At 52.4% G+C, this 10,945-nt stretch overlaps 1 protein-coding gene and 1 long non-coding RNA gene across 4 annotated transcripts; one reads left to right on the forward strand and one right to left on the reverse strand.

The window, feature by feature from the left end:
• Nucleotides 1–771: 771 nt before the first annotated feature.
• On the reverse strand, nucleotides 772–4,304 carry LOC144084978 (uncharacterized). 2 transcript variants are annotated; one of them, XR_013303967.1, is made up of 4 exons: nucleotides 4,119–4,304; nucleotides 2,603–2,675; nucleotides 996–1,049; nucleotides 772–923 (listed from the first exon to the last, which is right to left on the reverse strand). It is a non-coding gene; the product is annotated as an uncharacterized LOC144084978 (long non-coding RNA). The 2 variants fall into 2 exon arrangements; XR_013303966.1 differs by lacking the exon at nucleotides 4,119–4,304 and adding an exon at nucleotides 3,924–4,111 and having other exon boundaries at nucleotides 2,603–2,682.
• tjap1 (tight junction associated protein 1 (peripheral)) lies at nucleotides 4,223–10,884 on the forward strand. 2 transcript variants are annotated; one of them, XM_077613819.1, is made up of 10 exons: nucleotides 4,223–4,520; nucleotides 5,606–5,779; nucleotides 6,611–6,639; nucleotides 7,350–7,511; nucleotides 7,685–7,751; nucleotides 8,437–8,466; nucleotides 8,632–8,739; nucleotides 8,923–9,006; nucleotides 9,161–9,745; nucleotides 10,045–10,884. In XM_077613819.1, exons 2-10 carry the CDS (start codon nucleotides 5,621–5,623, stop codon nucleotides 10,348–10,350), a joined length of 1,530 nt encoding a protein of 509 aa, XP_077469945.1. In that variant the 5' UTR covers nucleotides 4,223–4,520; nucleotides 5,606–5,620; the 3' UTR covers nucleotides 10,351–10,884. The 2 variants fall into 2 exon arrangements, with proteins under 2 accessions (XP_077469945.1, XP_077469946.1); XM_077613820.1 differs by lacking the exon at nucleotides 8,437–8,466 and having other exon boundaries at nucleotides 4,226–4,520; nucleotides 10,045–10,882.
• Nucleotides 10,885–10,945: the final 61 nt, after the last annotated feature.

Raw genomic sequence — 10,945 nt, forward strand, 5'->3', positions numbered from 1 at the left:
GAATTAACGCCCCCACCCCTCTCTCTGTCCGTCTCTCTCTCTTCCCCCTTCGAAACTCGTCTAATTATACTTCTATTAAACATGTTATTACTATAAAACCACTAGTTATGTGTTACTTTGTTAATAGATGGCGAATTTGAAGAAATAAAACATTTTTTTCCAATCCAATATCCTATTTTTTTGTTTTTTCAGAGGGTTGGAACGAATTAACGCCCCCACCCTTCTCTCTGTCCGTCTCTCTCTCCCTTCCCCCTTCGAAATGCGTCTAACTTTACTTCTATTAAACACATTTTATTACTATTAAAACACTAGTTATGTGTTAATAAATGGCGAATTAGAAGAAATAAAACATTTTTTTCCAATCCAATATCCTCTTTTTGGTGTGTTTTTTCAGAGGGTTGGAACGAATTAACGCCCCCACCCCTCTCTCTGTCCGTCTCTCTCTCTTCCCCCTTCGAAATTCGTCTAATTTTACTTCTATTAAACATGTTATTACTATTAAACCACTAGTTATGTGTTACTTTGTTAATTGATGGCAAATTAGAAGGAAAAAAAATCCAATCCGATATCCTGTTTTTGTGTTTTTTTTCAGAGGGTTGGAGCAAATTAATTTGTTTTTAGTTCATTTCAATGGGAAACGTCCACTCGAGTTACGAAAAGCTCGACGTACGATCTCAGTCCCGGAACGGATTAATATCGTATGTCGAGGTACCACTGTAATTGAAATGGATTTGGGGCCTATTATTGTCAATGAAGGTTGGAGAGTTCACGTGATTTGCAAATGAGCATCTTTCTGTCCGCTTTTATTTAGGTTTGACGCAAATCCCCACTTCATCGGAATTGCGAGGGTCACTCACAGTGGATCCAGCTAACCCTGGAGCTCCTGGTGGGCCAGGGGGCCCTGGCTGGGAAATCATTTGAACCTGATGGGAAAGAAAACAAAGTTGCCCAATATCAAGATGTCATGATGTGGACTCCAAGTGCGCTCCACTGACCAAGTTGTCATCCAGTCGGCAGTCGCCTTTTTCTCCTTTGTGTCCGTCCATACCCTGGTTGACACAGACCACTCAACGTCAACATTGCCGTACTTCAATTAGGGATTATGTAGGCTAGGAAAGTGTCATCTCCCGCGGCACACCGGACCATCACTCAAGGCAAAACACTGACTCAAACCCTAAACCTGACCGCCCTTGCCTGTGAACTATGAAAATGTCTTTATTTACAGTACCACAAATATGGGAAGTGCAACCATTACAAAGTACCCATGTAGCAACTTTAATTTCAAATTTCTCCAAATTTAATCAGTTAAATTGCATAATTTTGAATATGTGTACTGCTAGGATTGACACACCTTGTCTTGAAATTATGAAAAAAAAACCTTGATTTACAGTTACAGTATCACATAAAAAAACATTCAGGGGGATTCACATAATATTGTACTTGTGGAGTGAAGTGTGTTTTTTAATGGAGCAACTTTTTTCATTTTGAAATTATGAGCTATACGGTGCTTTTATCACTGTATTTTTGATGTTTTAAAAGCTCCACAAACACACGGAAGTCTCCACTGCTTCGTCACTCTTCTGTTTTGAATGGAATTAGCGTAATGCTTGGACTAAGCGGGCTGACTTATTGAACGTCCGCTCATTTGACCACAAAAATGCATTTTTAGTAAGGGTAGTAAGTAACTTTTGCTGGACACCAAAGAGTTTCAGGCAACACTGCAGACTTGCTGAGAAAGCAGAGACGGAAAAAGTAAAATAGTAAACAGTGTGAAGTGAACAAAACAAAACAACAACAACAACAACAACAAAAACACACTGAAGCAATGTCAAGTTTTTTGGAAAATGGAAAGGCTGACATTCACGAGTTAGCAAGCCGAAAACAATAGCCCACCTTGATCACCTCACCATCGTGCAAGTATATAGAAAGGTTTGGGCCAGTGGCGGAAAAAATGTGCTAAATGGGCGCAGTTGGAAAAATGGCTTATGGTGTCAAATAGAGGGTGGAAATTGCAAACTTTACAGGTGTTCAATGTGAAAGATTCATTCAAGTCCACCAAAGTCATTTCCATTCAGCCATTAGACGCAGCAGCACTTTTAGGCTGGTGGTGGGTCGTTGCCCTAGGTCAAATGCCATTTCCTTTAATTGTCCAAAATCACTTTGCATTTTGGACTATCGTCGCTCGCTTTCAATACTACCCGCTTGAGTGGACGGGGTCGGATCATCGAGTGATCGGGAATCTGCCACACCTAAGGAGAGCGTGGGGGTCAGGGGGGTGTTTGAAAAATCAAAGCAAGCCAAGCCAAAGTGCCCTCGGAGTTGGGGCCAGGGCGCGGGGACGTAGCGGGCGTGCCGACGGGGCGGCGCCCGACCTTCGCCCGAGCGCCCTGACAGGGAGCCGCAGAGGTTCGGAAACGGCGGGTCCGACAAGGCGGAGAGACGAGAGGGGTTCCTGACGCCCGGTCCGCCACGCTCCACTCCGGGGCGTTCGTTGTGTTACTTTGGAGTAATAAACTAGTTTCAGCACAAGATGCTAACGCCAAATAAACATGCCAGAATACGCGGAACGGAGAAAAACATTAATCAATTACAAGAAACTTACATTAGACGACAGCTTGAGACGACTTCAAAGATGGCGTCCACACGTGGCGTTGATTAAGGGTCTGCAGAAGCACCTGTAGACTTAACCCCGTTTTTCCATAACTATTTAGAGCTGCGGTACTTTTTACTTTGAAAAAATTAGAAGGCACACCAACATTTGAAAATCTTATAATTTAAAATTAACAATATAGTGTCATTCTCATTAAACCTTTATCAACAAGAATCAAATAAACCCTCCAACATGCCTAAAGGTTTTTAGATTTTATACTTGCTTTTTTCCATGGAGCAAAATGGCTAAAGTAGTGAACGGTCGCTTGGATACATGCTGCAGAGAAGTTCTTCGTCATGATGACTTGAAGAACGTAGTGAAACTTGGAAGAGTGCGAGACCATTTCATCTGTATGTTTTTTTTTAAATTACATTTCACATGTCAACTTCTGTGGATATTTATTAGTCCCCCGTGAGAGTGTTTCCCAACTTTTTTTTTTTAGCTGCGGCACACTTTTTGCATTGAAAAAATCTCAAGGGACACCACCATCTGAAAATCTTTTAATTTAAAATGATGTCACCTATAGTATTACCAATAGTCATTCTCATCAAAGTTTTATCAGCAGGAATCACATAAACCTCCAAAATTATTCCAAAATGTAATTTTTCACACAGACCTAATGCCACCAAAAGTTACTGCGGACCCTGAACAACTTCCGGTTCGAGTGATGCAAAAATAAGTAATGTCATCTTTTTAATGGGATCATTTTATGACTTTTCTCCAAATATTACTAAAATATCCTAATATTACACAAAAAATGTTGTGCTCACACCGACTTTACGTCGCCAAAAGTTGATACCCTAGAAACCAAAGAACTTCTTGTTGATGTCAGAGAAAAATAAGCAACAAAATGACGTTTTCACAATTTGAATCTTGTAATAGTATCATCTATAATTTAACATTCATCATATTTTGATTTTAACCTTGTAATAGTTCAATTTTAATCTTGTTATATTCATATGAATTTTTCTCTCAGAATTTTACGTTGTATGACTTCTTGCAATTCCCCGCGGCACACCACCAGTGTGCCGCGGCACAGTGGTTGGGAAACAGTGCCCTCGAAGGCAATCTCTTTAGCACACGGGAAAACAAACTTATGATCTCATGATCATACTACTGAGGCCCAGGTTGCGTTTTTGGCTTTTGTGTTGACTGTGTGATGATTAACTGATGAATCAAAAATTTAGCCTTGCAGGTTCAAGAAATAATAAGCTATTAATGAATGGTACAGAAGATGAGCTAATTTTTTGTTCAAACAAATGAAAGAATTTACCTCCAAAGTACTGCTCTACTCACGAAATGTTCAAGTTACGGAAAAAGTTCCGAAACCAATCCATTTCATAAGTACGGGAACGGCTGTATTTGTTTATACCTACACATGTCAAATGAGATCTCAAACCCAATTGAAATCGGAAGGGAAAGGAAAGGATTAAACACGTTGTTTGTGGCAGCCAGTCTGCCTACTTGCCTAAATGCGACGATCCGCATTCGTGTAGACGTCGCGTTGATGACGTCACTGGGCAGGAGGCGCGGCGAGGGAGCGGGATTTCGGTGGAGGATTATACCCGTCGTGCCTTGCGGCCGAAGATGGCAACTGCTCTAGCTAAGCGCTCCTCAACTTTATCCCAGTGATTTGGGCGTTCGGCTGCCTGGAAGGAAGGAAAAAAGAAAGGAAGGAAGGCAGGAAGAAGGGGAAAGCGGTCATTCGAGCGTCCCGAAAGGCAACCGCCGCGCCGGCCTACTATTTCGGGCCGCTCGCGGCTCCGTTGGAAGCCGCCACTCCGATCGGGCTGAACTTTGAGCTCGGCCGGCCGAGCTGCCGACGGGCCGGCGCTCCGCCCGGCCCCCCGACCGACGTCCGCCCGTCGAGGTGAGTGGGAGTGGGAGTGGGAGTGGGGGGTTGTGGTGGGGGTGGACAGAGAGAGGGACGAAGACAGTGGGGGTAGGGGGCTGCGGATGCGTCCAGGTGGACGCGGTTTACCACTCTTGCTTCCGGGACGGCAGCGTTTTCAGTTCGCACTTGTCATTCGGTTCGGACACCACCGAATCCAGAGAGCCGCCCCTATACAGCTCGCGCGAGTGCGCGCGAGTGCGCGCTAAAGTTTGAAGCGGAATGTACACGTTGCCGTGGCAACACCTACCATCTCGGCGAGGAAAGCCGGCACCTTCGTGCTTTCTATTTGAATAGTCAGAATGCTCTTTCCGTGTTTGATATTGCTTTCTATTCCCTCCCCACTTTCAACTTTGAAGCATTGCAAACATTGAAAAGCAGATGCTCCATTTTCAATGTATCCTTAACGTAACCCCATCATCCTTGTGCTTTTTTGGAATGCACTCCATTTGACTGTCACTTCGTCCGAAAAGCACACTCGGTCATTGACCTGCCACTTTTTCCCCCTCCTGAGTACAGAACACACACATAAACCTCCCAATGATGTGCCCCGAAAAGCCATTGAAAAAGAACAACTTCACGTCAGTTGAAAATTCCATTTTGTTTCCGCGCCTCCGCTTTGTTAGAATGGCCTTTAGGTGGTACCAAAGGTGGTTGAACAAAAATCTTCAGCCAACATAACCTTAATGCCTGTCCGTACTATACGGCTGGCTGAAAACAAATCCGCGTGGCTAGGTGTCGACCTCTACAATAGGGACGGGACGGGAAATGTCAGTGGAAATACAAATAATGAAATCAAACGTAAGGAAGGTTAGAAGTCAGCCCGCTCCTAAAGCCGGAGCCGCGGCCACGGTCACGGTCGTCCCGGTTCCGATCGATGCGGCCGCATTTCCTGTTGTGGAAACATTGCGAGATCAATGCTCGGCCCCGGGCTGGCGTCAGGTTCCGGCCCGCGCCAACCAGACGCCAGTAGGCCACCCCAAGCTTGGACCGCTCGCTCGCTCGCGTCGGAGGCGGGTCGGGGTCGCCGATGCTAGCGCTTTTGCGGAATTCTTCTGTGACAGGAAGAGAGGCCCAGGATGAGCGGCGTGGCCCCGTCCAGGAAGCCGTACCGCAAAGCTCCGCCGCAGCATCGCGAAGCTCGTCACGGGCCCCCGGCCCCGCCGCCGCAGCATCGCGAGGCTCCTCACGGGCTCTCGGCGCCGCCGCCTCCGATGCAAGGGACGGACCGTGGTCAGGTAAAGGCACCCGCGCCTCCTCCCGTTGTCTACAAATGTCATCGGCGTATCCCGGAGCGCTCGCGGGGCCCGTGCCCGGCGACGGCCGAGGCCGAGGCCGGCTTTGCGGCCCGTCCGCTGCGGAATGCCGACGAGCCGGCGAGAGAATCTCTCGGCGTCGCCGCCCCGACCCCGAAGAGCATCTTGAAGAAGGCCGCCGTCATCGGCAAGTCCCGGTTGGACGGCTGCCCGCCCCCTTTGGACCGCCGGCCGCCTCCTCCGCGGCGCTCGGCGTTATCGGAAGAGAAGGCCGGCTTCTCCGACTTCCTGGACCAAATGGCCCGACGGGTCGCCCGCCCCGTGGCGTTTGTCCCCGTCCCGGCGGGAAAGCCGCCGTCGGACGGCCAGTCTGCCCATCGCAGGCGCCGTTGGGACGCTCGGGTGGCGGATCTGCGCCGGTCCTCCGAGGTAAACGGAGGCCGCCCAACCGGACCGGCTCTAACAAAATGGGAAGTTGACTCACGCGTGAAGGTAGGTGGGTGGAGGTGACGACGAGGAGGAAGAGGTTGAGGAGGAGGAGGAGGCGGGGGTGGTGGCGGTGCCGTCGACAGCCCGACCACTCGCTCGCTCGCTCCCCCTTTCCTCGGTCTTTTCAGCTGACCAATGGAGGCAGATTGGGGCGGCGTCGGCGCTGGCTTTATTTTCCTTTAGATGGTCGGAGCGAGGGGAGGAGTTTGGTCCGTTCTGGCATAAGATTGGCACCAATTGGCCGTGCTCTCACTTGTCACCTGAAGCACGGAAGAAGGTTTCCTTGGCCACGGGCTATGCTTGACGCGCTTTTGTCTCTTTCAGGAGGATTTGTCCGACTCGGATCGCATCAGGTGAGATGAGCTCGAGGAAAGAGCCGTCCGTCGGGCCGTTGCCCCGCCGGCTCAGCTCTGAGCAAAACGCAACATTCGCACAAGAAGGAGGCCGACCAACTAGAACACGCCGTTTGTGGAGAAACGGCGTGGGGGCAAATTGCCCCTTGAGCTGCCGTTGACTGCGCCATTCTAGCGGGCAGTGACCAAACATATACAGGAAGTGACCCACGGCTCACTTTCTGGTCATTTTGCGTTCGAGCCAGGAAAGGTTTTAGTCCCATTCTGGCCATTAGAAATAGCCATTGTAGTAGCTACCCTAAAATACAAGAGGTTTTTTCCCCACTAGTATTTGACTACGAGTATTCTAAAGACTGTCGAGTGAGTAACTTCCAAATGTTGGCAGCATGCAGGCTGGCTTTAGATTTCGCCCCTGACGCTTACGATGGTGGCTAAACAAACATTTGTGCGAAAAGAAAAAAGAAAATGCCAGAAAGGTTGACATCTGGTTGGAGCTTTTTGGAATCTTTGATCAAAAACCATGATAAAGCTCTGAAATTTGGGGGGGGGGGGGGGGGGGGGGGGGGGGGGAAATCACAACCTAAGCGGAACCTGACAACGGGAGGAAAGGCATCCTGGCGCAGTTTCTCCATAAAAGGCATTTCCTAGTTTTGGCCGGCGCTTCTTGGGGTGGAGCGCCTTTAACGGAGGACGCCGTTTGTCCACGGCAGGCTCCTGGAGCGGCAGAAGGAGGACCTGCGTCGGCGCCTGTCGCTCTCGGCTCGCAAGATGGAGGCCATGGAGGCGGAGTTTGACGGCAGCCGCCATTACATGGAGGCGGAGCTGAGCCGCACCAGAGACGACCTGGACAAGATGAGGGACAAGTTTCGCAGGCGAGTGAGCCCTCGCTCCCAAGGCGGCGCGGCGCGGCGCGTGACCTCCCCTTTAGGCGTGTTTGAGGCCAAAGCGGCGAGCCAGCATTTCTCCACGCCGGCTAGGGTTAGGTTTAAGCCCTAACCCAAGCGGCGCCCTTACCTGACGTGGCACTGCGCTTTTCCGTCCGCAGACTCCAGAACAGCTACACGGCGTCTCAAAGGGCCAATCAGGACCTGGAAGAGAAACTTCACGCGCTGGTAAGTGGCATACTGGGCCTTCTGCTCCTCCTCCTCCTCCTCTCGCAAGACGCATGTGGAATTATTCGTGGCTAGGATGCTTTGCTCTGCGCTTTTCGGTTCAGCATCTTTTTGGTTTTCTCCCCCAAATGATAACACTTGTGGCAAAATTGGCCAACCTTTCTTTCCAGCGGTCCCATTCATCAGCCGATACGTTTGCAGAAAGTGCCTGGAAAAAGTGCCCAAATATACAGGAAGTGACCTAGCTTTGGACAAAAATCAATCAATCCCGCAAAAGAACACAAATCTGTCAAGAGTAACGGCAAATAAGGCAAGCCCGAAAACCCGACCCCGAACAAATTGACCGCCCTGCGTTGTGTGATCATTCCAGCGCAACGGGGCCCACGCGCGTGAGCCATCGATCGATGAGCCGACGAGGCGAGAACGGGGGGCGGGCCGGTCTGCGTTCTGGGCTGGGCTGGGCTGGGGGGTCTTTGTGAGGGTAGCCTCCCAAAGCTTCTTGGCGTATCCCTTCGCAAACAAAATGACCACTAAAATTTTTCACTCACCGTCGCGAGATGGTCGGTCCGGTGAGCCTCGTGTCATCAATCGCATGATTTTTGGTCTTCCTTTCACGCTGCGTCTCGACGATGCGCGGCCGCCGTCATCACCGCCGCCGCCGCCACCACACCGTCGCCATCATCAGGCCGCCGTCAGTCAGACCTGGGTCCATGCGGTTGGCTTCATCTTTTTCATTCTTCACCTCCCCCTGCCACACCCTTGCTCCCTCCCTCTCTCTCTCTCCCCCTCCCTTGCCCCCTCTCTATCATCCCACCGCCCGGGCCTCCTCTTTCTCGCCCTCGCCCCCGCTGAGCCAGTCTTTTTTTTTTAACGCTTGCAGCTGCGGACGGTGGAGCGAGACAAGAAGACCATGGACCGGGAGATGGTGGAGCTCACCAACAAGCTGCTGGAGGCCAAGAACGCCGTAGACCGCCTGGAGGAACTCAACGTGAGATTCTGTGGCTGAGCACCGACCGCCCTTTTTTGGGGGGGCAAAGAAGTCAGGGAGCCAGGGCTTTGGCGACTCAAACCCCGAGTGGTAGCGGACGACGGGCACAAAGTCACCTGGAGCCGGCTCCATTTTCTTGGTTCTTGACAAATAAATAACCCCGGCCTCTCCCCCTCCTTTCAGGAACGCTACCGGCTGGACTGCAACCTGGCCGTGCAGCTGCTCAAATGTAACAAGTCGCACTTCCGGAACCACAAGTTTGCCGACGTAAGTAGCGCCGTGTCGCCGTCTCCGTCCGTCCGCGGCAACATTTTAAAGTGTATCTTGTCCCACATTCTACGTCACATTCTTTGTCGGGACGAGACACGCACGGGCCGGGGTCTGGCCGGAAAAAGCCAACGTGACTTTCTTTTCCGCACAGCTGCCGTGCGAACTTCAGGACATGTTGAAGAAACAGATGAAGAGCGGCGGGCTGGCCTGGCCGAGCCCCGCCTCCTGCGGCCAGGACCCCGACACGCTGAGCCTGACGCCGTCCGACGCCGTGCCCACCTCCGTCATCGCCCGCGTGCTGGAGAAACCCGAGCCGCTGCTCCTCAACTCGGCGCGCTCGGGCAGCGGGGGCCGCCCGCCGGGCGAGGATGTCTTTGTGCACGTGGACATGACGGCGGGGGGCGAGGACATCGCGCCGCCGGAGCTGGCCCGTGGTGGGGGGGAGGGGGAGTTGGATGAGGAGGAGGCGGCAGCAGCGACGGCCTCTTTCGACAAGCTGGACCCGTACCCGGCGCCGCCGCCGCCCAACCCGCTGTGCCCGGGACGCAAGGTGATCGAGTTTTCCTCGGACGACAAGGTCAAGATCCCCAAGAACGGCCCTCTGCCCAACTGCACCTACGCCACGCGGCAGGCCATCTCGCTGGGCCTACGCGGCGAGCGAGCGGCCGCCAGGGCGCCCCCTCGCGACACCGACGCGCCTTCGGCTCAGTCCAGCCCCTTCAGCAGTCCGCCCCAGGTGGGTGGCCCGGTGGTCCTCGATCGTTCGGGGCGAACCGACGGGAGTGGGACCCCGCGTCCCGTGCTTTGTATCCCGTACGCTCCCGCCAACTAGGAAGCTCCGTTGGGAAATGTGGCCGGCGACCTGCTTTGGAGGATATCCGTCTGGGTTGTTGGCCGGAGTGTACGGAGAGCCTTTCGGGATCCAAAGTCCGGTCGTCGGGGTCCATTTGTCGGGGTTCCCTAACCCAAAGTATCCGATGAGACGGGGAGGCGGGAGCTCCTTTGAGGTTTTTCACGCTTTTTTTGTTTTGCCAGGGACCCAGCGCGGGGGCCAGCTCGGCCAGTTCCTCCGAGGACCTCCTGGCCAACTGGCAGCGGATGTCGGCGGACGAGACGGCCGCGCCGCTCTCCGCCGCGGCCTTCTCCGACGGCGAGGAAGAGGAGGACGAGGGCACCGCCTCCAGCCCGGACGGCGAGGAGGACGGCCCGGCGCGGGGCTCGCCGGACGTTTCGCCCCGCCTCGTGGACTTTGACCCCGCCTTCGCCGCCGCCGCGCTGCCGCGGCCTCACAGGAGCCCCAAGAGGATGGGGGTGCACCACCTACACAGACAACAGCAATAACGCGCAGCCACCGTGACCGAGTGACACTTTTGGGTTTGACGGGCGTGTTCTGCTTTTACCGCGGTCCCCGCCTTGTCCCCCTCCTTAATTTGGAGCAAATCTCACCGGGCCAATTTTGAAAGGTTCCAAAAATTCACAGCTCTCTTTTGCGACCGTCCCTCACATTTTGCGGTGGCGTCAAAAGGGTGGCTTTTGGACCGAAAGAACGTTCCCGCTCAAAATGGTCTACCGGCGCCGACGAGTTGGGAAAAGGTCCAAGTAAGTTTGAAGTGACGCACGGGAGAGCGAAGCATCCTCGCGTGGTTTCTCTATTTTTGGAATTCATTCCTTTGAAGGAGTGCTGGAGCCTATCCCAGCCAAGCGAGGGCACCAGGCGGGGCAATTTCTGTCGCTACTTTCGCTCTTTCAAAGGGCTGCCCCGAGTGTCGTCGATCCTTTGGTCTTTTCCCCACTAATGCAAAATTCTCTTCTTCACTACATGGAAACGGGTCAGGGTGAGGTCGCCTTGGCCAATCTCCGCCAAATACATGAGCACGTAACCACACGAGATGTTTAAGTCGACGTAGAATGTCACTACTTTGTTTGACACAAATAA

This window comes from Stigmatopora argus, chromosome 11 (genome assembly GCF_051989625.1).
Source record: "Stigmatopora argus isolate UIUO_Sarg chromosome 11, RoL_Sarg_1.0, whole genome shotgun sequence".
Classification (NCBI taxonomy): Eukaryota; Metazoa; Chordata; class Actinopteri; order Syngnathiformes; family Syngnathidae; genus Stigmatopora; species Stigmatopora argus.